The following is a 25,132-nucleotide window of genomic DNA, read 5'->3' on the forward strand; positions in this document are numbered from 1 at the left end:
AGAAGCTTTGTGGGGGGTGGTGGGGGGTCTACTTTTTGAGTAGAAATGGGTAAAATGGTACCTTTGGACTCGTACAGTTAAGGCCACATGGATAATAAAAGAATACACAGAAGCTGTTAAGTTTATCATACATATTTACTTAATCTATACAGAATCAAGTAGATAAAATCAGATTCACATTAGTGAAAAATCTCTACAAAATGTCTTTGAAAAGCAAAACAAGACTGCCTCTTAACAATTCGTATCCTCAATGAAAGACGTGGGCTGTAAAAATAAAGCAGTGTGTTTAGCACAAACTAGAAGATATCTGCATCATTTTTTCACAGTTATTTCCATCTACAGTCTGAAAGAGGTAGATTTTTCTGCAACACCTGAGAATTGAATTGTGATAACCAGGTGTAATGAAGGCAGTTGCATACGTAACTGAAGAATACTGGTCTCAAGACCAAGAAATGCACTCCTAACAAGTCTGAGGATGAAATGGTCCATATTACCCAGACCCAAGTTTTCTCTACACCTTGGAGTCTACTGCCACTATAAATAATACACATCATGATTCCATGATGGTGCAACAAATGCAACTTAAGTGAATTCAACATTTAAACCTTTTCTGGGCCAGCCTAGTAGCATTACAGTGTTCTAGAATATGATAGGGGGTGTGCTACAAAGCCACAACACTGGGCTGGTGAGGTGATCACTGTAGGAAGATGTCCTTCTCAGAGGGTCCCCATTTGTTTTTATTCACAGGGTAATGGGAGGAAGGGTTCTGAAAGGAACAGATGCATCCCAGACAGAATCCATATCCCTTCAACACTACAGTAGCATCTAGCTAAAAATACAAAGTAAGCCAAAAGCAGCAGGCCAAGTACGGTTAATCACATTGCTTTAAAGCCCTTGGAAGTATGCAACAGGCCCAAGATTTACAATCTTCCACACAGGACAAGCACCACAAAGAAATGTGGTGGGCTACACAAATGGCTTAATGTTAAGAGCGGTACATCCAGCAGAGTTCTTGTGAAATGTGATCATTAGTACTAATTTTAAGGTAGATTATATTTGTGATCTATACCTGCATTTTCCCCCCCACCCACCCAGGGAAATGAGCCTAGTGTTTCTTTAGTAGCAGAACGGGGTGTACTCATAAGAGGGTGTTGGAGGGTATTGTTTTTTGTTTCTGACTCATTTTGAATGGTAATTAGATAATCTACTTTGTAGATTTCTCTTCCTCCACTGTTTGGCCCCTTGAATTACCATGACTGATGGTGGAGGCTTAGATACAACCCTCCACTCCAGGCAGTTTCCTATCTGTTGGACAATTATCAATTCTTTCAACCCAGTTTAGACCATGAATGTGAAAGGACTTTACAAATAAAACTTGTAACAAAGAGAAAACCCTTTTAACTGGACAAAACAGTTTATTCAGTCCAGTAAGCAGTTTAACAAGTGTCAGTCTGATAGTTTTGCTCAGTGGAATGTGCTAACATCAGTTCTAGTAGAACCTTTTATTTCATAAAGCATTTCAATGCAAATTATACCAGGGACCAAGTCAAAACTTCCATCAGTGCAGCCTGATTAATCATCTGCATAACTGAGCCACATTCAACATTGAAACAAAGAACTAATTCAAAAGTTACGTGCTTAATTTCAAATGTTCCCCCATTCCAAGTGTAGAGACCTTGATAATACTGTGGCTTTTTTTTTTCTCCTTAAAAAAAGAGATGGTAACTAAGAAGGGGGTAAGAAACAGACTGAACACATAAGTAATAGATCCTGACTAACACTCTGCCAAGTCTTCCCAAAGTAAAAATGTTGGTGCCAGTGTTTGCTTTGCAAATGAAAATCAATTTCAGTTGGTACTACTGATCCATAATGAAAATTCCCTTTTGAAAAACCTGGAGTATTTTGCTGGTGGACCTTTTGTAATAGCTTTCAAGTAGCCAGAAAGTATCGGAGAAACTTCTGCCTAGTGAAAGCTACACGTGAATTGACCATCCTTGTCTTTGACAAGGGACTTCATTGAACGGCAAACATGAACACCAGTTTTCAAAGAATAAGTGACCTTCTATGGGAAGTGGAGAACAGGTACTCAAATCCCAAATCAGAATCCAACACAAACCACCATCCTCTACGGGAGCCCTCATGGTCCAAATCCCACACCTGAAACCAAAGCGGGACGACTGTTCAGTCACATCAACACTAAGCTTATTTGTCTAGTGATTGCCTGCATATACTATTTTGTCGACAAGTGACATCTTTATATACATATTCTGCTGAAACTTGGAATCTAGCCATGTGGCCATCTCAATTTGTCCCAAGATATATTTTCAAAAAGCTAATTTCAGTCAAATATGCTTGTTTCTGACCCAACGTTAGAGTTTTATTTTACTTGGCATTTAAATGGGTTATTAGACAAAACTAATCACCTTGGTATTTTCTTTTTTTGAATAATATTAATTGGGGGGACCTAAGACGTTTAAATTAATATTGTTTTCACATTAGGGAACCATCGTCAGAACAAAGTTCCCTTGTAATGGTCGGCCCTGTCAGTGAAATTTTCATTAGGATGATAATGTGCAAGTAGCAGGGAGAGAAAGGACAAGGCAATGAACACATGCATTCCAGTGGAGGGAGAATGAGGCCGATGTGCAACACAGCCGAGGAAAATTTATAGAGTAAACTATTCAAAACTGCTAAGCAGCCTCCTGTACCACATAAGTCCAGTAGTTCTAAGAAAATACAGATATGGTAGAAAAAGTAAGAAAATTTTCACCACAAAACCAATAGTTAACTACTAACAGAGAAAGTTATACACAAAATATATCTCTCAATACAGTGATCACACCTCATCTTAGTCAACCGACTCAATGGCTGGAGCAGAGCCTGTGGACGGGGGCTTTTGCACGGCGCTTCTCTGGCTCTTGGACTCGGCCTCCAGGTACGCTCCCAGGGCTCTTTTGAGGAAGTGTTCAGCTCCTTGTGAGAATCCAGAGCAGCACAGGGCTGTATCACAGATGTTGCTAAATCCCTGTCGGCCGCTTTGAGGGATACCTGCTCTTTCAGGACTTCTACCTTCTCATTGAGCTCATTCCTTTCTGTTTGAAGAGCCCTGCACAGCTTCTCTAACCGTTCCAGTTTTATTTGAAGGGCCTTGTACTCTTTATCACGGACTGTTTTCTGTAAGAAAAAAAGAGGATTTCTGTAACTTTGTTAAGTATCAATCAGGTTACAAAAAATTAAGCCAGCTGAGCCTTATTGGACACTTCTCACCTATGGAACATGTTCCATCTCTTCAGTCTCCTAACATTCTAGCCAGCTAGCGTGACTGCACCCACAACTAAGTATACCAAATGAGATTTAGCACCACGATACTGTTTCAGGGGGAGAAAATTAAATTCCTTTTGTCACTTTTTTTTTTTTTTTTGAGATGGAGTCTCGCTCTGTTGCCAGGTTGGAGTGCAGTGGCGTGATCTCGGCTCACTGCAACCTCCACCTCCTGGGTTGAAGTGATTCTCCTGCCTCAGCCTCCCAAGTAGCTGGGACTATAGGCAAGCGCCACCACACTCAGCTAATTTTTGTATTTTTAGTAGAGACGGGGTTTCACCATGTTGGCCAGGATGGTCTTGATCTCCTGACGTCGTGATCTGTCTGCCTCGGCCTCCCACAGTGCTGGTATTACAGGAGTGAGCCAAAGATAAACTTTTTAAGACATTTCCTATTGAATTATTAGGAAATTCAAGATATCCATCATAAAGAGTAGCAGACACAAAGGCCTACATACAGAAAATGACTCACTTCTACATAGATTTCTCCTCTACCAATTTTTAGATGAGAAGATGACTTTTTTTTTTTTTTTCTGAGACAAGAGTCTTGCTCTGTCGCCCAGGCTGGAGTGCAGTGGTGCAGTCTCGGCTCACTGCAACCTCCGCACCCCAGGTTCAAGCAATTCTCCTGCCTCAGCCTCCTGAGTAGCTGGGATTACAGGCGCATGCACCACCACATCCAGCTAATTTTTGTATTTTTAGTAGAGATGGGGTTTCACCATGTTGGCCAGGAAGGTCTCGATCTCTTGACCTCATGATCTGCCCGCCTCAGCCTCCCAAAGTGCTGGGATTACAGGCATGAGCCACTGCGCCCAGCCGAGAACAAGGTTCTTGTACACATGTGCCCCAGCATATTCTTTCCTGAAGTGTTATAATAAAACAGGCAAAACATACTTTGTTGCTTTTTTGAAAGGCTAGTAAGTCAAGCTAGAAAGGCCCTACATGCCGCATCAGCATCACCTGCATGCTTTTTAGAAAGGCAGATTACCTGCCTCCGCCCCCAAGAACTAGTGACTCAGAGCCTCTGGGTGGAGCCCAGCAATCCTGGTCTTAACAAGCGGGAGTTTGATGCAACTCAAGTTTGAAAAATCACTGCTGTAGAAAAAAGCAAAATCTAGACGTGTTATGCTATCTCCGACACAAGCCTGGGCTGGTTAACTGGGTGTTAGGAAGCTCAGCCCCTCACCTGGGGCCCTGTCCCTAACCTAACTGCCAGGAAAGAAGTCACAGATTCTTACCCAGCAACTCAACCCCACCCCCGCCCCAACTCGGGCTGGAGTCCTCAGCTATGGCAGTAGTGTTAGAGCACACGTCCCCGGCCCGGATAGATACGTGAACTCAAGGAGTCCCCATGACTAAGACTACACTTTAGTCGCAGGAAACCATCTCACCTCTTCAGCCATTTGCAGAAGTGCTTTATTATTGTTTTCCATTTGGTACGCCATATTATTGTTTCTTTTTCCAGTTTTTAATTTTCTTTGTCATCTGTGAACACAATTGCACATTTAAATTCTAAGTTCCCTTCCTTATCTCTACTCCCTGTCCCACTACACAAAAATGCTTCTGTGCCCCTCCACTCCCCCATCCCTGCACCTGCCTCACCCGGCTGACAGCTGTGTGTGTCTTTATAGAAGTAGCTGTGCCTGCCTGTCGGTAGCAGAGCTTATCCCAGAAGCTCCTAGGGTGGAACCAAAGAAGGGGGTTTGTATTATGAGAAAAACAAATTCAATCTCCATTTCAGAGGCAGCAGCACATGGAGGAAGCTGTCAGCCACCACACTCTGAACTCAGTTAAGGCTGAAGTGCAGCTTTCATCCCAGCTCTGGGTAGTGAGAGACAAGCCCTCCTTCTCCCTAAGTTGTATGAAAAAAATGCCCATGACTGAATTTTCTGTCCATTAAACGAATTCCTCAGATTCTTGGGAGGACAGCAATCTTCAGCCCCACAAGACATTAAGAACTGACGCTCCACTACAACCTCCAAGAACACATCAGTTTCAGAACTCAAGGCAGCATGATTCAGGTAAGACTCCAGTGACCAAGAAGATAAAAGTAGTTAATACCTCAGCTTTGGTCATCCTCCCAAGTCATGAGGCTGATTTACTTCAGATTTTGCTAAAGATAAAGTGGGTCCCCAAATCAGGGAAGTGTTAAACCTATGCTACCAGAACACAGTTTTCAGAAATTCAGGATGCATTTATCCATGCCTGTAACCAGCTACATTCTCAATGTGCCTTCATCCACTGTTGACTGCACACCAGCTCTGATCCAGGTCGGGGCACTGAGCCAGGTGGCATTAAGGGAAACAAGGACAAGACACAGCCTGCACCCTGTGCCTTGGGTAATTACCCACAAAACTGTAACACAAGGCAAACTGGGACAAAGGCCGTGGGAAGAGCTGGTGAAAGACCCAGGTTGACTGCTAGACCCATAGTGATCTCTGCAGCCACGGACAGAGAGGAATGTGTTCCGGTCCCAGAGGACCAGAAGGATGGCAGATCCAGGAGGCGGGAACTCTGTTCCACCTGAACAGTGAGTCTGTGCTAGCATCCAGCTATCACTTGCACTGTGCCTAACAGCGCCCCTCGACTGCAGCCTCAACTGAAAGGACTGGCAGGCAGAACGAATCTGCTGCTCACGGAATTCTCCAGATTACCAGGTCTAAAAATACCTGGAGGTGGTAATTTGAGCACCAATGAGCCACATGGTAACTGAGTACATGTTAATGTGCCAAGCACTGTCTGAAATACTCTATTCCATGAAGGGCAGGTTTTTTGTTACCATTTGTAACAGTGAAGGAACAGAAAGGTTAAACAACTTGTCCACAGTCATACGTTCTATGATGCAACTGGGACATTAGCCCAGGGCACGCGGTCTCCATCACTATGTGAGATCTAATAATAGTCATGACTAACATCTACTGAATGCTAACAAAGTGCCAGGCACTACTGTACTTCTCCCCAACCCCACACGGTGTTTTTAAATCCCCCATTTTTAAGGGAAGGATGCCAAGTAAAATAAGGCTGGCTGGCTGGCTGGATATGTATAGAATTACATATTTTGGTCCTTAGCTTGATCTCAAGGATATCTCTTTCCTTAACATAGGCAACAAAATGCAACAGAAGCAAAAGAATTGGTTTGGTCAGGGGAGAAATAATTCCATGGGAGTAAAGAAAAACAGAGAAGCTAAAAAAGGTAGAAACACTGATACATCAACCAACCAAAATATGTGATTATTCTTCTGGGCTTGGACGTCTTTCAATAGTTTAATCTCCAAGGTCACAGAGTTTTATGATGAGAGGGCTGAGGATGATCCTCTAAAGCGGTTAAAACAAAAAACAGCAACACACCAAAAAATCACCACTTTATTTCTAACAAGTTGCATTTAATATAGGATTTCACTATAATAAAGGTAGAATTCTAAAAGCCTAGAGGACATTAGCTACTTAGGGTACACTGAGGGCAAAATGACCAAAAATGCCACTGGAGGATCACTAAAGAGAAAATGACAGTATCATAACAATGGGAACTCAGCAAAGTAGTAATCACACTTAAAAGAGCTTATACAAATTCCATTTGATATAATATTCTACTAAAAATATGCAAATACCTTTTCCATTTCCTGTCTGAAGGTTGTAAACAGTTCATTGCTTTTTGCCATGGTAGTCTGGAATTCTTCAAACTTATCCATATAAAGAGAAAGCTACCGGAAAAAAAGTATGAAACATTCTGAGTTCCACGCAAACAATTTCAGTTCCCAAACTTCCAAAAGAACGTAGTATGGTTACTTATTACAAATGATAGAAATACGAACAAATGCACATGCAATCCTTGGACACCAGACATAGATGGCTAAAGTTCTGACAACCCACAGAAATGCATTAAAACTGAGGACATTCTGTTGACTTTAATATTAGACCTCCACCCATTGATCATAACACAGCCTGAAGGATGTGGTGACTATAAACGTCATGCATGTGGAGTGCTCGCCCAGCTACCCCTCTCCTGCCACGTGAAAACTGTCGTTGGGAAAAGATCATTCCTTTAGAATACCACTGCAGGGTTTAGTTGATAGCAATGGTATCTCTTTCCTTAATGTAGGGAGGAAAATGCAACAGAAGCCAAAGAATTGGTTTGGTTGGGGAAGAATTCGGTGAGAGTAAAATTAAAAGAAAACGTAGAGATCTACTTTTTTTTTTTTTTTGAGACGGAGTCTCGCTCTGTTGCCCAGGCTGGAGTGCAGTGGCGCAACCTCGGCTCACTGCAAGCTCTGCCCCCGGGTTCACGCCATTCTCCTGCCTCAGCCTCCGAGAGTAGTGGGACTACAGGCGCCGCCCCACCACACCTGGCTAAATTTTTTTGTATTTTTAGTAGAGATGGGGTTTCACCATGTTAGCCAGGATGGTCTCGATCTCCTGACCTCGTGATCTGCCCACCTTGGCCTCCTAAAGTGCTGGGATTACAGGCGTGAGCCACCGCACCCAGCCGAGATCTACTCTTAACATAGTCCTACCCTCAAGGAATTTTTATTTAAGGATGAGGAAAAAAATGCCAACCAACAAGGCAAGCAGAATATAAAATGCAGTCACCATCTTCTCCCCCTTAGAAAGGAGTCCAGAGAAGTGCAAGGGCAAGAGCACAGTGAGGCTCAGGATACTTAGGGGAAGCTTCCTGTGGGAGGCCTGAGCTGGGCCTCACGGGTGAGCTGAATGAGTTCATCTGAGACCAGGAGGAAACCTTTCAGAGACCATCCAACATAATGACATTATTTTCAGGATAGGGGAAGAGAGAGAGACCCAGAGGAATAAAGTATTTTGGGCAAGATCACACATAGAGACAAGAAAAGCAGAGAAGAATAAAGGATCTTCAGAGGCCAAGAAAGAGCATAAGCAGAGCACCACCTAGCACACAGGATGCGGGGCAGGGTGGAATATGATGGTGCCTGCCCAGCCACAGCCAGCAGGGGGACGGGCCATGCAGGAAGCACTTTAGCAGCACGCATTGTGGTGTGGTGGACGCAGAAGCCAACTGAAAGTTAGTCATCTCACAGTGACCTTGTGCTTGTCAGGCTAGACGAGGTCCCTGTGAGATGGCCAAGCCACGTCTGCCCAAGGGCCTGGCCTGGGATGAGGACAAAGCAGGAAGATAAATGCAGGGTGACCTGGAGAACACACAGGATTTGTTAGCAGACACTGACGGGGCCTCTGACATAACAAGCCTGGGGTTGGGGCCAAGAGTGGTGCTCACGCAGAGGGAGGGAGCAGTATTAATGCCTGAGGGACATTTAGAAGTTACAGCAGTTTTGATGTGGTCCTTTAGGGTCTCACTCGGTCACTCAGGCTGGAGTGCAATGGAGCAATCACAGCTCACTGCAGCCTTGACCTCCCTCTTGGGCTCAAGCAATCCTCCCATCTCAGCCTCCTGAATAGAGGGGACTACAGGCACACATCACCACGCCTGGCTTTTTTTTTTTTTTTTTTTTTTGAGACAGAGTTTTACTCTGTCGCCCAGGCTGGAGTGCAGTGGTGCAATCTTGGCTCACTGCAACCTCCGCCTCCCTGGTTCAAGTGATTCTCCTGCCTCAGCCTCCCAAGTAGCTGGGACTACAGGTGTGTGCCACTGTGCCCAGCTAATTTTTTGTATTTTTAGTAGAGACAGGGTTTCACCGTGTTGGCCAGGATGGTCTTGAACTCTTGACCTAGTGATCCACCCACCTCAGCCTCCCAAAGTGCTGGGATTACAGGCGTGAGTCACCGCGCCCGGCTAATTTTTGTATTTTTTATAGAGATGGGGTTTCACCATGTTGCTCTGGCTGGTCTCAAACTCCTAAGCTCAAGCGATCTGCCCGCCTTGGTGGGATTACAGGCAGGAGCCACTGTGCCTGGCAGCCATTGTCCACTTTTATTGAAGATGGAACATCCAAATAAAGACTGTCCCATGTGAGAGTTCAACGCTGGCCTGATGGGTAGCCAGTAAGTGGCCCCTAGCATCACACACGGACCTCCATGGCTAGATTACAAAACAGTGGGTCAAGACAGCACAAAGTATCACCAGCAGATGCTGGGAAATGACATGGTGACGGCAGAGAAGGTGAGACATGCTTGGGAAGGACGGCCACATTTAGGTAGAGGAAAACAAGAGGTGACAACAAAGGAAACAAAATAGTGACTGGATAAGAGGACTTTGAGTGGTACAGATCACAGACAACAGAAGCTCCGGTGGTGACTACAACAGAATTGGAGCTGGCCTGCGGGCTTGGTAAAAGGGCCCTCTGGTGACTTCCGCAGCATTATCAATGACTCCCACGTTCAGGAACGTCTTCCAAAACCATCTGGAGACTTTACACCTTCTCCACATCAATTCTCATCTCTATTTACATGGACAACTGACTGGATAGGGCTGATAAGTAAGGGATTCAAATCTAGAAGCTTTCTGGCACGATCTTCAGTTCCAAAGATTCCTCATATCTGACACTCTTGAATATTCTCTCTCAGTTAGGCTAGCTTTATAGGACCTTAAATTCACCACATTGTAAGATGTTCCCAAAGAAAAGCAACGCTCCAAAGAGGTGGGCGTGACGACCACGCCAGTCTCAAGGTATCAGTGTTATTCACAGCTAATCTAGAGTCTTCACGAAAACTTATATGATAAACTTTTAAATAAGTAACACTTCTTTCAGCCAAATGTAATCTAGTTAACTGAAAAAAGGATGAATGTACAGGTACAAACGCCTAATTTTACCCATCTGTAAAGCCACAGCAAGTCTTTCCTGTACTTTTTTTTTTTAAGGAGCTAGCTCCTCCTACACTCATTCCACACAAGGTAACCACAGACAGAGATCACAGCAGGACACACTTACAGGGTCTGGACTGAGCGAGAGGGAGGGCCCTCTTGGTGATGAAAAACACCAGCACAAGCGATCCTGCTGCCTTGGACTCCTGAGTAGCTGGGACTACAGGCGCATGCCACGACGCCCACCTATATGTAGTTTTTAAAGTAACTTATGTGCTTATAGCACAAAACTTTAAAGATATTAGAGTTCACTACATGAAACTGCCATTTTTTTTAGGCCAAGGACATATTCTTGTCTTCTTTAGCAATTTCATATGGTTCAACTTGATACAAAATAAATAAAATATGCAGATGTCTCAGTTTTCCTTTAGTGGGAAATGTAGTGAGAACAGACTGAAAAAGGGAGGAATTATCTGGACTCTTGGAAAGGTCACTTGGAGACAGGTTGACCAACCATCCCAGGCTGCCTGAGACGGGGCATCTCCTGGGACACGAGACTTTCAGTACTAAACTCAGGAAAGTGCTGGGCAAACTGCAATGAGGTAGTTAACCTAAATGAAGTGGAAAATCCCAAGAGGGCCATGAGATGTCTGCCTCAATCCTGGTCAGCTCTGGCTGGGCAAAAGCAAAAAGCAAAACCATCTTAGAGGAGACTGAAGCTATGCAGAATCAAAGGAGCCGCAGATGTTTCTTGCGCGTTGTGCTCTCCCCTGCTGTGAAGTTACCTGCTGTTTTAGTTGTGCTTCTTGCTGTTTCATTTGTTCGTATTTGTGCCTCGATTCTGTCGCCTCTTTTAATAACTAGAAAACAGAAACATTCTGGCAAAATGCTAATGGTAATTACAAGCAGGACTAAATATCAAATGATCAGAGTTAGCCTTCATCCTTCTGCTATTTTAGCAAGAACCACAGGTCTACAGATGAAACATCTGTTCCCACAAACTGCCATTTACCTGTATCTTCTATCTGTCCCGCTGGTTAACACTTAGGAATGTAGGAATAATCTTTTATTGCTGAAGCAGATCAAGTACCCTGGGGGCCTAATGTGGTTTATAAAACTCAGTGAAATTGTTGTGTTTTAGGTGAAAATAATTACACAGACAGTATTAGCAGAAAACATGGCTGGGAACCGTGATATTGTCTGGGTGACTTAGAAAGCCTCGCTATTCCCTGAGGCAAGATGAGACAGGGTGAAAGGGTATGGGGAAAGCAGCGCGATCCATCTGAGACCTGGTTTCTGAGCACTTTGTTAGAAAGCAGGGAGGGGGTGGGCATTTTCATTGATATATAGCACTTGTGCTTTCAAAACAATTACAAAGTTGCATAGTAGGCAGCTGTGAAATTCAGTCCCTGAAGTAAAATCTCACACATAGTCCAAAGAAGCCTAGAAAAGTCCTACTGAAGCAACCAGAAAGTACACACACGTAATGTATGTATGTGTGTGTGTGTGTATAAAATGTATACTCCAACTTTGGAAATGATAGCCATTTCTCAGCTAAACACGGGATACCACTGTCAGTTCCTACTGAAGGATCACACTGTGTGAAAAACATGTCCCTCTAAACCCCGATGCACTCAGTGTGACACGCCCGTATGATGAGGCCACTCGGGAACTGCATCTTCACACCGTGCTCCTGTCAGGGTTGTGGATCCAACAGTCTGCATTGTTGCAATCATTTCTCCCTTGTGGAGAAGCGCACATAGCTGAATTTGCACATGGTGATATACACACCCAATGAGATTCCACTGTATTCACAATTACTGACAGGCAACAGAATCTCAGCATACACTGGCGACAATGGTGAGTGATGAGGGTAGAAAATTCTGTTAAAATTTTTATCAGAAAATTATACCAGAGAAAATAAATAAATGACTTCCCCAGTTTCAAGTTACTTGTTTGAAAACAAAATGTAACCATATATAGGAGACCTGTGGCTTGGTAAGCTTGCTGTTAAACTGAATCACCAAATTTAATGTGCTAAGTGTGAGCACAACTCTTGAACCTGATGACCATTATCTAAGATGGGAACTAAATATTCTAAGCACAGAAAAACAACAAGTACAGGTCTTCCCACTGATGTGGTGTAATCTCTCCAGTATATTTTCCGTATAAAAGGTTAAATAGAAATAAACAGCCAAATACTTTCTAGCACACACACACCACACACTCTCTTTCTCCATCGAGCAAACACCAGCTGGCATGCCCCGGTGCTACATTAAAGGGAGAATAGATAATGTTTCAAACAGCCATGGTTACATTTGGATGTTTCAAATGGCCTCAGGTACAATGTTGGCAATAATGTCTTTGTTTTTAAGAAGTAGAACTTACAAACTCTCTCTCTCTCTGATGTTTTTCATCAGCTTCTTTTATCAGTTGTGTAGTTTGCTGCAGTTTGGCATCCACGAGCTGTTGTTGCAGTTCCTTATGTTTGAACACCTTATCAATGTGCTATGGGAAAAAGAGAGTTTCTTCCATCACTCACCAAAGAAAGGAGCACAGTGGGGAGGAAACGTCACAGCAGTTGCAGCACCCTGCTCACCCTGCTGTTCTGCTGCTACCACTGCAGCTAAGAACACCAGCCCTCTCTCTGTCCCTGTATACTCCACTTAGAGAAGTGGCTACTCGACACCACCTTGCAAACCATCCCACACCGGCAGGAGCACGGCCCTCTGACTGCTGCCTGTTCCCCCGCCCTGTCAGACATGGGCTGTTCCCCTCACCAGCTTAGTACTTCCTATTTCTGCCCCACACTGAAAATAAGGCTCAGAGTGCACCAAGACAAAGAAGGATAAGAAGAGCAAAGTACTAAACCATACATCATGCACATAGTTCCTTTTTGTCCTCCCCAAATTTTCCCAAATTCCTCAGCTGCAGGCAACATGGTATGACGGTAGGAATGGCCCAGGTCAAACCCTGGCCAGCGTGTGGCCCTGGGCTAATTCCTCTCCACGCTGAAGTGCAGTGCCCTCCTCTGCACAGGGGGATACCTCCACCTACCTTGCAGAGCTGTAACAGTAAATGCGATGGTGGCACTAGGTAAGGTGCTTGGTGCCTGGCACATTTTAGACATTTGGTAAAAGCTCATTAGTATTTCCAAACAAAACTGTTAAGTGGTCACTGATGTATAATAAAGTCAACAGAACAATCCCTTCCCAGCTGGAGAAACGGAACTCTTCCAGTTACAATACCCTATATGAGAGGGGAAAATGCTGGTTGGTAAAATAAGGTGGTCTAACTATGTATTGAGAGCACCACACACAACTGATCTTCGCCTGCAAGTAATCTGATCATTATATTCTGACCAAAGGACATTACATAAGACACACACAATATGATTTAAACATATCTCATTTTCCAGTCTGCTCCATCAATTATGAGGTACATAGACTGTCAAAACAAACAACAAAACTAAAAGAACCACTTTAAGACAATTAAGGGCTTTATAATCTAATAAAAACAAAATTTCACCTCTACAACAAAAAAGACGTTTCTTCAGTAAGTACACTGCAAGAATAAAGGGGGGGAACCTATATTTTAGAGACTGGCGTTATATAAATCAGTGAAATGGACTTTCTTTGGATCTTGTTTCAAACAATTTCTCTTTTAAAAAGAAGCCAATCCAAAAAATTTGAATAGTAACTAGATACTTAATATTCAGTAATTGTTATTTATTTATTTTGAGACAGTCTCACTCCCGTCACCCAGCCATGAGTACAGTGGTGCACTCATGGCTCACTGCAGCCTCGACTTCCCAGTGTCAGGTGATCCTCCTGCCTCACTCTTCTGAGTAGCTGGGACTACAGGTGAGTACAACCTCACCCGGCTAGTCTTCGTATTTTTTGTAGAGACAGGCTTTCGCCATTATTACCCAAGCTGGTCTCGAACTCCTAGGCTCAAGCAATCCTCCTGCCTTGGCCTCCCAAAGTGCTGGGATTACAGGCATGAGCCACTGCATCTGGCTTATCTGTTGATTTTTTAGGTATGAAACTGGTATTGTGGTTATACTTAAATCCTTGTTTTTTTGAGCTACACATTCAAATATCTATCCATGGAATATCTGACATCTTGGATTTGCTTCAAAATAATCTAGGGGAACAGAGATGAAATTATCAGCCAGGTACAGTGGCTCACATCTACAATCCCAGCACTTTGGGAAGCCAAGACAGGGAGGATCACCTGAGCCCAGGAGTTCAAGACCAGCCTGGGCAATTTAGCAAGAAATTGTCTCTACACACACACAGACACCCCCACACGGGAATTATGGTTTCGTCTGCTGAAGCCAGGTGCTATATTATCTCTCTACTTTTTGTTAAGCTTGAATTTTCCATAATTTTTTTTTTAAAAAAAGCAAAAGGCAGTAAGAAAATAAAATCCGTTAAAAAAAAAAAAAAAAAAAAAAACGGCAGTTTTTGAAGGGCTGTATGTAAAACTATAAAGTTTGAGTTGAAAACAGATAAACACACAGATGCCTGATCTTTTTTTTTTTTTTTTAATTTGAATCAGCTTTTGAATCCCTTTCTGTAAGGAACATAACATAAAAGCCCAACATTTCACTAAAGTTAAAGGTAGAGATGCACCATTTAAAAAAACCTAAAGCCTCTAACCCTGTCCATCGAACCTCTAAAGTGAGGAACTTTAAAAACCAGGTTAGTACCTTCTAGCAAATAGGTACAAACCTGTTTTTTAAAGTTCCTCACTTTGTTCAGAGATACTACCTCTGAACTTTCAGATTAGCTTATAAAAGAATTCCAAAAGTCTTCATTGAAGGCCAATGGCCAGGTTCATTAACCATGGATCTTCCAGTAAACTTTTTACCCTCAATGGGCTTATGTGTGAGGGGTTAGAAGTAAGTTTTTCCTCCCAAATAATATAAAGCCCTCATTTAAAAAAAAAAAAAAAATCTGAAACGTAAGTATATAGGTATAATGCCATGGTAGTGGATACTGTACAGATTATCATAGATGTCTGAAATACAGGGTATTTGGGGCCCAAATATTTATTCATTATTAGTCTGGATAAGGGAAAACAATCCACATGCAAAAATTGCAATCTTCCAGTATTTCATGGAAGACAAGCAGTACTTAACGTGTCTCCTAGAAATAACCTCCTTTATCCAAACCCAGTGACTCCTGGGACATCAAGTGATGATCTCACTTGTGGTGCCTGATAAATAACCGACTGCCTAATAAATAATAAATAACCGACTGCCACTATGCACTATGCATATGCAAAGTTCTGAAACACCCCGTGACAGCGGTTTTACTTTAGGTGTGAATGGTGACATTTTTGCTAATCTTGAGAAGCCGTTTAAATAAACCAAACTCCGTTACCTCTTCCCTCAGTGCATACTGTTCGATGAGCTTCTTCAGCTTCTCCCCCAGCTCGATGTTCTCCTGTCGGAGTTTGGCGTTGTGGATGTCGTGCTGCTCCAGCTGGGCTTGAATTTCATTTAAGGTAATCTGGAAATGTGCAGTTGCTTCTTTACGTCGTTCTTCTTCCTCTCGTGCCTGCTGCATATTTTCCTCCTTATTACACAAAATAATTTTTGTTAATACAGACCTATAGAGAAGATGCTTACAAGAGAAGCTGCTGCAGTGTGGGTTCATTTATTGCTGCCCTGACATGTTGCTTCTGAACTACAATTCCTCCCCCTTATTTATGACCAGAAGGCTCTCACTGAAAAGCAAGCATTTTTTCCTAAGTAGACAGATAACCAGAGAGATGCAAACTGTCCTGCTACAAAATAAATGTTATGGCTGTCCACAATTCACTCTACTGCAATACTCGCCGGTTACACAGGCCATCATCTTAGATGGGTCGGAAGAGATCCTGCTCCCTCTGCTTCCTTGCAGCTTACTTTCTGGGTCACAACTTCTACCCCTAAAGGGCAAAGGACAAATGGAATTCTCATCTCAAAAAGCTTCTTTTCTGTAACTACTTTCTGATGATGAAAAAGAAAAAAACAAAAAAATTCAAAGCTTACTTTCAATTCTTGCTAGGATATGAGTGTCAAAGACCTTTACGTGTCTGAACAGTTATCAGCCTACTCAAAATATTGATTTCCTATGGCAAAAAAAATATCACTTACTTTGACATCTAAATCCAAGGGCTCAAAAGCAAAGATAATAATGGCTCCCATACCAGGTGAAGATCCATTTCAAGAGTGCTCTTATAGTCTAGGGCCTTGGGGGTTTGTTAGGGCATAAAGGGAGTTTGATCAGAGATCCTGCTCAAAGTCATACTGCAACTGTACTTGGGGACAAGCCTGTCCCATTCTAAGAGGCAGACTCCTTCCTGCGGCTCTGCTCCTTTCCTTCTTCCCCTGTTGATACCACGAATCTTTGGATACCTATTCCCTCTTCCTTTACAATCAGCCAAGGTGTTAAGTGGTCTCCTAAAATTACTTAGCAACTGAATAGCTGGGGGTGGGCCAGCGGACCTGGGCAATGCTCCACCCAGGAGTTCAGCAGGAGTTCTCCCTTCCCAGACTGTCTGTTACTAGTTTCTCATTTCACTGCAGTTTTTCCTACTTGGTGATCAGCTGTATCAGTGCTCAGCAGAAAATGGCAATTCTGAGCTTCCTAAGCCACGGCTCTAAGCAGGAGGGCCTTGGGCATAGATTCCCTGGGGCCAAGGATGAGGCAACTAAGGCGCTCTTCCTTGAACAGGAACCAAACTTACGTAGAAAGAATTGGTCTTACATTTACAATGACCTCACACAAGGCATCAGGCCAAGCAAAATAAAAAGCAAGGCAGTATCTGTCTCCAAGTAGAGACAAGGATTTATTTCAGATAGGCACAAGGTTGATTATGAAATCAGCTAAGTCCCTCCTGAAAAAAACAGACAAATGAACCATCTAACCTTTAACGTCTTATTGTGACGCTGAAGTTCTCTGCAAAGAGACTCTAGCTTGCTTCTTGCCAAGATGGCCTTGCTGTGTTCACTCTGCAAGTGGACTTTCTCTTTCACAATCTGGGCTTGCTTCTTCTGCAGGATCTTCATTTGCTTCTGAACATTCCTGCTCTCCTCCAGCTAAAATTCATAAGCACTTTACATTTAGGAAGTACAGTAAAAACCTTACAGTTATGGCTAGAAGACTTATAATGAGAGCTATGGAACACATTTTCAAAAAGTCAAATACTATGGTGTAATATATCATTTAAATTGTTTCATGCCATGCTACATTGCCACCCTTTTCCTCTCTTCCAGTTTTGACAGAAAAGTAAGCAAATTAGGGTAGCAGAAAATAATCAATCTTTTCTTTCTAAAAAAATCCTTTAGACAAGATTTAATTTCCACAACCCTTTATTATACAGGTTTTACAGAAAAAAATGTATAAGCCTGGAGACATCAGTAAGTTGCCCAACATTCTTTAATTAGTACAGATAACCAGTATGGGGTGAGGTTGGGATCTGAAGCCAGCAGCCTGAATCTCTGGCTTTCTTGACTTCTGTATTGGCCTCCTATCCCCTGGGTCCTGAATTTTGCCAGCTTCCTGACTTCAGACGCTGATCACAGATCATCTTCCTGCTTTCAACCCAACAACTCACAAGCAACATGGGCTCCTCAACTTCTAGCTACAATCCTGTGCTTTTGGAAGGATGATGCCCTTCAACTGGACACCTCCTGCCCCAGAATTTTCCTGGGCCCACTGGGAACACTGCCCAAGTATTCCAGCCTTAACCTTTGGAAAATAAACCAGCCCTAGTTCTCGCTGAAACCTACTCCAATGTTGAGGGCCAGGAGTGACTCAGTGCTAAAGCCAGGCATGTCCCAAATTGCTGTTTGCTGGGTGAATGTCTGTCTAGATCATTTCCTACCTGGCAAAAAACCTGCTGAAATCCAAATATTTTAAAAATCAAATTTATTGTGCTTTGGGGTTTTGTTTATTTTTATTTTTTTTTAGACGGACTATTAATCTGTTGCCCAGGCTGGAGTGCAGTGGCATAATCTCAGTTCGCTGCAGCTTCTGCCTCCCAGGTTCAAGCGATTCTCCTGCCTCAGCCTCCCAAGTAGCTAGGACTACAGGCACCTGCCACCACTCCCAGCTAATTTTTGTATTTTTAGTAGAGACAGGGTTTCACTATGTTGGCCAGGCTGGTCTCAAACTCCTGACCTCAACTGATCCACCTGCCTTGGCCTCCCAAGTGCTGGGATTACAAGCATAAGCCACCATGCCCGCCGGGTTTTGTTTTTGTTTTTTTTGTTGTTTGTTTTTTTGAGATGGAGTTTCGCTCTTGTTGCCCAGGCTGGAGTGCGATGGCACGATCTATTGCACTCCAGCCTGGGCAACAAGAGTTAAAGCGATTCTCCTGCCTCAGCTTCCCAAGTAGCTGGGATTACAGGCATGCGCCACCACGCCCTGCTAATTTTGTATTTTTAGTAGAGATGGGGTTTCTTCATGTTGGTCAGGCTGGTCTCGAACTCCCAACCTCAGGTGATCCGCCCACCTCGGCCTCCCAAGTGCTGAGATTACAGGCATGAGCCACTGTGCCGGCAGGGTTTGTTTTTTTAAATGATGTTTTAGGAGTCAATACTATCAAGTTTTACACCCACAGGCTACTATACTGAAACAGTCATCAGAATCTAAAACTCAGTAAACAGCACTCAGGGTTCTTTGTGAGAAGAACTGCTGCGATTTTAGGTATGGAACAAATCAGTCTGTTTCAAGGTTAAATCAACATGAACAGATAAGATGGCAGCCTTACTGACCTTTCAAGAAAGCTTTTACTGAAAAAGGAAATGATGCTGAGTCACAATTTGAAGAGCAAGAGTGACATCTTGTGGCCTACCAAAACATATCACGCATCCTTACAGCCACATTTACAGATATTAAAAACACCTTTACTGGAATTCTTGCAGGAAAAAAATCATTGTTTTTGCATAATTTTGTAAAGCAAAATTACTGCGAACGACATGCAATCACCTAGTTTAAGAGGCTGCAGGTCCAGCACACACTAGCTGTAATTTCACCAGGGTGCGGAGCTCCTGCCTTTCCTGACCCAGGGTTAGTGCAATCCTGAATCCGGTGTTCATTATTCCTTTGCTTTCCTTTCTGTTATTATTTCATTTCATCTGTGTGTACTTCTCAAAAAAAAAAATCCTTTTGGTTTTAGCTGTTTTGACTTTATTGTAGCTAGTGCAGATGAGGAATTGAAATTTTCATTTTAATTTATACTAGTTTAATAAGTCACATGTGGCTGATGGCTACAGTCTTAGACAGCACTACTCGATTACATTGCTAGGACTCATCCACATTGTTGGCATGTAGCTGCAGATCAGGACTTAGCAGATTTTTTCTGCAAAGGGCCAGCAAGTAAATAGTTTAGGCACTGCAGGCCACATATGGTCTCTGTCATGTGTTATTTTTAAACATCTTAAAAATCTTAAAAATTAAAACCATTCTTAGCTTGTGGGCAGTGTAAAAACAGACTCTGGATGGATTTGGCCCACAGGCTGTCTAATATTCCACTTTTTAAAAACACAGCACACACAGAAACATACTACACAAAATGAGATCTTGTCTCTAAAAAATAAACAGTGAGCCATGATCGTGCCACTGCACTCCAGCTTGGGTGGCAGAGACTCTGTCTCAAAAATAAACAAATAGATACAAAATAAAAACACAACACACATGGCACACAAAACTCTTTATTAATCCATCTTCTTGTATAAATGGGCATCTGGGCTGTTTCTAGGTTTTGTTATTACTCACAGTGGTATGAACATTCTCATGTGTTTCCTGGTATACAAGTGTCAGGAATTTCTCTTCTATGCACAAACATCAGAAATGAGGTTGCCGGGCAATGATTTCTAAATGTTTGATTTCACACGACAATGGCGAATTGATATTCCCAACAGCAATATATAAGAGACCATATAGACCCACATCCTCTCCAAAATGATCAGATTTCTTCATTTATGCCACTATAACAGATGTAAAATGGCATCTCATTGTGATCCTGATTTGCATTTCCCTAATCACTTATCAGGTGGAACACCTCTTTGAATGTTTATGGACCCTTATGTTAAGGTATCTTCGTATCTTTTTCCACTTCTATGACATGTCCCTTTCATGTCTCTCATCCAGCTTTCCATAGGGATATTTGTCCTTTTCACGTTAGTGTTCTTTAGATATTCTTGATACTAAATCTCCTGCTGGTTATATTTGTTGGAAATCTGTTCTCTCCAGTTTGTAATGTCTTCTCGCTTTTTTTTTTTTTTTGGGAGATGAAGTCTCACTCTGTCACCCAGGCTGGAGTGCAGTGGCGTGATCCTGGCTTACTGCAACTTCCACCTCCCCAGTTCAAGCAACTCTCCTGCCTCAACCTACTGAGAAGCTGGAACTACAGGCGCGCTACCACCACGCCCGGCTAGTTTTTTTTAAATTTTTTTAGTAGAGACGGGCTTTCACCATATTGGCCAGGCTTGTCTTGAACTCCTGACCTCGTGATCCGCCCACCTCAGTCTCCCAAAGCGCTGGGATTACAGGTGTCAGCCACCAGCCTGGCCATCTTCTCACTTTTTTCAGGGCATCTCTTGATAAAAGAGAGTCTTGATTTCAATAAAGCCAATTTGTACAACCTTTCCTCTGACAATGCTTTTTGTGCTATAAGAAATATTTCCAGGCCGGGCGCGGTTGCTCAAACCCATAATCCCAGCACTTTGGGAGGCCGAGACGGGTGGATCACGAGGTCAGGAGATCGAGACCATCCTGGCTAACACGGTGAAACCCCATCTCTACTAAAAAAATACAAAAAAACTAGCCGGGCGATGTGGCGGGTGCCTGTAGTCCCAGTTACTCGGGAGGCTGAGGCAGGAGAATGGCATGAACCTGGAAGGTTGAGCTTGCAGTGAGCTGAGATCTGGCCACTGCACTCCAGCCTGAGGGACAGAGCAAGACTCCGTCTCAAAAAAAAAAAAAAAGAAATATTTCCTTAACTCAAGATTGAAAATATTTACCTATTGATAAGTCAAAATAATATCTAAAAATTTTAAAGCTTAATTTTTGACATTTAAGCCTTAATCTATTTGGAATTGATTGTTGCCTCTGGTGTGTAAGGATCTAATTTCACTTTTTTCTCATAAGGACAATCTTTTTTTTTTTTCTTTTTTTTGGAGATAGCATCTTGCTCTGTCGCCCAGGCTAGGGTGCCATGTGGCAAGAACTCACTGCAGCTTCCAATTCCTGGACTCAAGTGATTCTTCCACTTCAGCCTCCCAAGTAGCTGGGACTACAGGCGTGAGTGTGTGTGTGAGAGAGAGTGTGAGAGTGTGTGTGTGTGTGTGTGTGTGTGTGTGTGTGTACAGGGTCTTGCGACATTGCCCAGGCTGGTCTTGAACTCCTGATAGCAAGCAATCCTGCTTCAGCCTCCTGAAGTGCAGACATTACAGGGCTGAGCTACCATACCTGGCCAGGATAACCACTTTTTAAGTTACATTAATATGAGGACGGCAATTCTCCCCCAGATGTATCTACAGATTCTGTAAAATGCTCTTTGAAATCCCAAATAGTGCCCCCCAACACACGGAACTACTAAATTGAATCTAAAATCTATAGAGAGTAAAGGGCCAAGAAGAGCCAAGATACTTCAGAAGAAAAGAGTAAGGAGAATGGAACCTACCCAAGCATATATTAAGATTATTACACTATAATAATCTATATAAACTGACTACAGGATGGGAAAGAAAAGCATTATAAAGTACTTAAGGATCATGTTAATGGTATCCACAGCTAAAAGCAAAATGCTACAATTTCATGAATCCGTGTGATCTAGTGAACATGTTGGCCACAGTCTCCCCAATGGACAATCCCAGTTACAGTGCACAGAAATCCATTCCAACTGCTCCACAAAACAGTTATGCATGTCAGTGCAACAAGCACAATGACATCAGATGATATGTGTCACAAAGGGGCAGAGGACACTGATGGCAAAAGGGAACTTTTCAGAATAATCCTTGGGAAAAGGCTATGACTCCCTTGGTGGCCTCACTGCTATACAACCTATATATACTCTACCTTTCTTTTTTTTTTTTTGTTGAGACAGAGTTTCGCTCTTGTTGCCCAGTCTGGAGTGCAATGGCATGATCTCAGCTCACCGCAACCTCCGCCTCCTGGGTTGGAGCAATTCTCCTGCCTCAGCCTCCTTAGTAGCTGGGACTACAGGCATGCGCCACCACATCCAGCTAATTTTGTATTTTTAGTAGAGACGGGGTTTCTCCATGTTGGTAAGGCTGGTCTCGAACTCCCGACCTCAGGTGATCCGCCTGCCTTGGCCTCCCAAAGTGCTGGGATTACAGGCGTGAGCCACCACGCCCAGCCTATATCTACCTTTTAAGTGAAATATGTGTTGCTTCAAGAAATCAAGCTTTAGAACATTTTCTGGAAACAATACATATTTTGTTTTTCAAATTTTCGGCACAATTCTGTATAAAAGAGAGATTACTCACTAGGCAAGTCTTCGATGTGTCACATCCTGAAATGAACACAGTCATTACTGCTAGTGCTTAGCAATAACCAAACCCACAATCAAAACAATAAAATCAAAAGCCACAAACAAAAACACCCTAGGCCCCTGCTACTTCAAGTGTGATCCAAGGTCTGGCAGCATCATCACTGTTGCCCGGGCATTTGTTAAAATGCAGATCCTCAGGCCCCAACCAAGACCTAGTGAATGAGAATGTGCATTTTAACCAAAAGTTCAATGATCGGTGTGAGTCTGAGAACAACTATCCCAGATCACTATTTGTTCTCTCTTCTAACCAATTCATAGCTGTCTGTCATTGTCACATCACTGGGTTGGGTAGCTAACCTTTGACACTGCTTTTTCTGGTTTTTACTCTTTTCTCCATTTTTTCTTTTCCCTTTTCTGTTCTTGTCTCTCTTCTTTTTCCACCATTTCTTGCATGATTCTCCCCATGTGAAAGGCACCAAGGGGAACTGGCTTCCACAGACAATGGAAGCATTCCTTTCCTGAAGCCATCAATCCAACCACGCTGTTTTCTTCCATCTTTGCATTTGTGACTGTTCTGGGACATTTTCACTGATGCACAGGGCGTGCTGTTGCTACAAACAATGGAAGGTGCCAGGCTGCTGAATGCCAGCTAAGTGAGGTATACCTGGACCACTTCATAAACTAAGGGAAAGTAACTGTCATTCTTTTTTTTTTTTCTTTTTTTGAGACAGAGTCTCACTGTCCCCCAGGCTGGAGTGCAGTGGCATGATCTCAGCTGTTATTGCAAGCTCCGCCTCCCGGGTTCACGCCATTTTCCTGTCTCAGCCTCCCCGGTAGCTGGGACTACAGGCACCTGCCACCACACCCGGCTACTTTTTTTTTGTATTTTTAGTAGAGACGGGGTTTCACCCTGTTAGCCAGGACGCTCTCGATCTCCTGACCTCGTGATCCGCCCGCCTTGGCCTCCCAAAGTGCTGAGATTACAGGTATGAGCCACCTTGCCTGGCCTGTAACTGTCATTCTTGAAGCAACAAACTAACAGGACTCAGTTTTTTTTTTGGTTTTTTTTTTTTTTTTTTAGCTGATCATTGATTTAAAAAACGTAATGGCATAGGCCGAGCGCAGTGGCTCATGCCTGTAATCCCAGCACTTTGGGAGACCGAGGTGGGTGGATCACGAGGTCAGGAGATCAAGATCATCCTGGCTAACACGGTGAAACCCCGTCTCTACTAAAAATACAAAAAATTAGCCAGGCGTAGTGGCGGGTGCCTGTAGTCCCAGCTACTCGGGAGGCTGAGGCAGGAGAATGGTGTGAACCCGGGAGGCGGAGCTTGCAGTGAGCGGAGATCGCACTACTGTGCTCCAGCCTGGGCGACAGAGCGAGACTCCATCTCAAAAATATATATATATATATATATAGGCCGGGCGCGGTGGCTCAAGCCTGTAATTCCAGCACTTTGGGAGGCCGAGATGGGCAGATCACAAGGTCAGGAGATCGAGACCATCCTGGCTAATACGGTGAAACCCCGTCTCTACTAAAAATACAAAAAACTAGCCGGGCGAGGTGGCGGGCGCCTGTAGTCCAGCTACTTGGAGGCTGAGGCAGGAGAATGGCGTAAACCCAGGGGGCGGAGCTTGCAGTGAGCTGAGATCTGGCCACTGCACTCCAGCCTGGGCGACAGACAGAGCGAGACTCCGTCTCAAAAAAAAAAAAAAAGAAAGAAACTCCAAAAACAGAATTAATGCTACCTGTAATAATGTAGCTGAGAACAAACTCTTTGATAAGGTCAATGTTTTTGGAAGATGGAAAAAGGATGCTTGACACATAGTAGATGCTAAATAAGTATTTCTTTTTTTTGAGACAGAGTCTCGCTCTGTCGCCCAGGCTGGAGTGCAATGGTGCGATCTTGGCTCACTGCAAGTTCTGCCTCTGGGTTCACGCCATTCTCCTGCCTCAGCCTCCTGAGTAGCTGGGACTACAGGCGCCTGCCACCACGCCTGGCTAATTTTTTTGTATTTTTAGTAGAGACGGGGGTTTCACGTGTTAGCCAGGATGGTCTCGATCTCCTGACCTCGTGATCCGCCCGCCTCGGCCTCCCAAAGTGCTGGGATTACAGGCGTGAGCCACTGCGCCCGGCCGCTAAATAAGTATTTCTGAGACACAGTATTGTTTTAGCAGATGATTTCATGTAACTCACAATCTCAATCAAAACAGCCCTTGATCTCTAGAATTCCGTTAGGAAAAGTTTAAGACAGGAACCACCTTACCCCAACTGAGTGGCACCTAAGACATCACAACATAGCAATGCAAAGGCTGACTTATACTCTAAAACCGAGTTTTAGAAAATCTATGCCACATCTTAGTATTACAATGTTCCCTATATATTACCTCATAAAATGAAACTATACGACCAACAAAAGCCCCAACAGAGCAGATTCTCTTCTTCAATTTCAGAATAAAATATAATTTTACATTTAAGGCCATATCAAATTTGTACTTTAAGAAACTTATCAAGCACACACACATTCACTGTATTTTTATATGGCTCATATCCTTGATTTACTA

General features: G+C 43.3%; 1 protein-coding gene across 1 annotated transcript in view; it reads right to left on the reverse strand.

The window, feature by feature from the left end:
* Window positions 1-116: 116 nt before the first annotated feature.
* Window positions 117-25,132, reverse strand: part of TXLNG (taxilin gamma) — a 57,556-nt gene continuing 32,540 nt past the window's right edge. The window contains 10 exon segments of the mRNA XM_033201779.1: window positions 117-2,958; window positions 2,961-3,174; window positions 4,712-4,749; window positions 4,752-4,790; window positions 4,793-4,805; window positions 6,929-7,021; window positions 10,836-10,910; window positions 12,439-12,558; window positions 15,441-15,635; window positions 16,973-17,143. Of these exon segments, the coding sequence (XP_033057670.1) occupies window positions 2,849-2,958; window positions 2,961-3,174; window positions 4,712-4,749; window positions 4,752-4,790; window positions 4,793-4,805; window positions 6,929-7,021; window positions 10,836-10,910; window positions 12,439-12,558; window positions 15,441-15,635; window positions 16,973-17,143 (1,068 nt within the window). The 3' untranslated portion in view covers window positions 117-2,848.

The sequence above is a fragment of the Trachypithecus francoisi genome, unplaced genomic scaffold (assembly GCF_009764315.1).
Source record: "Trachypithecus francoisi isolate TF-2019V2 unplaced genomic scaffold, Tfra_2.0 Lachesis_group6, whole genome shotgun sequence".
Taxonomy (NCBI): domain Eukaryota; kingdom Metazoa; phylum Chordata; class Mammalia; order Primates; family Cercopithecidae; genus Trachypithecus; species Trachypithecus francoisi.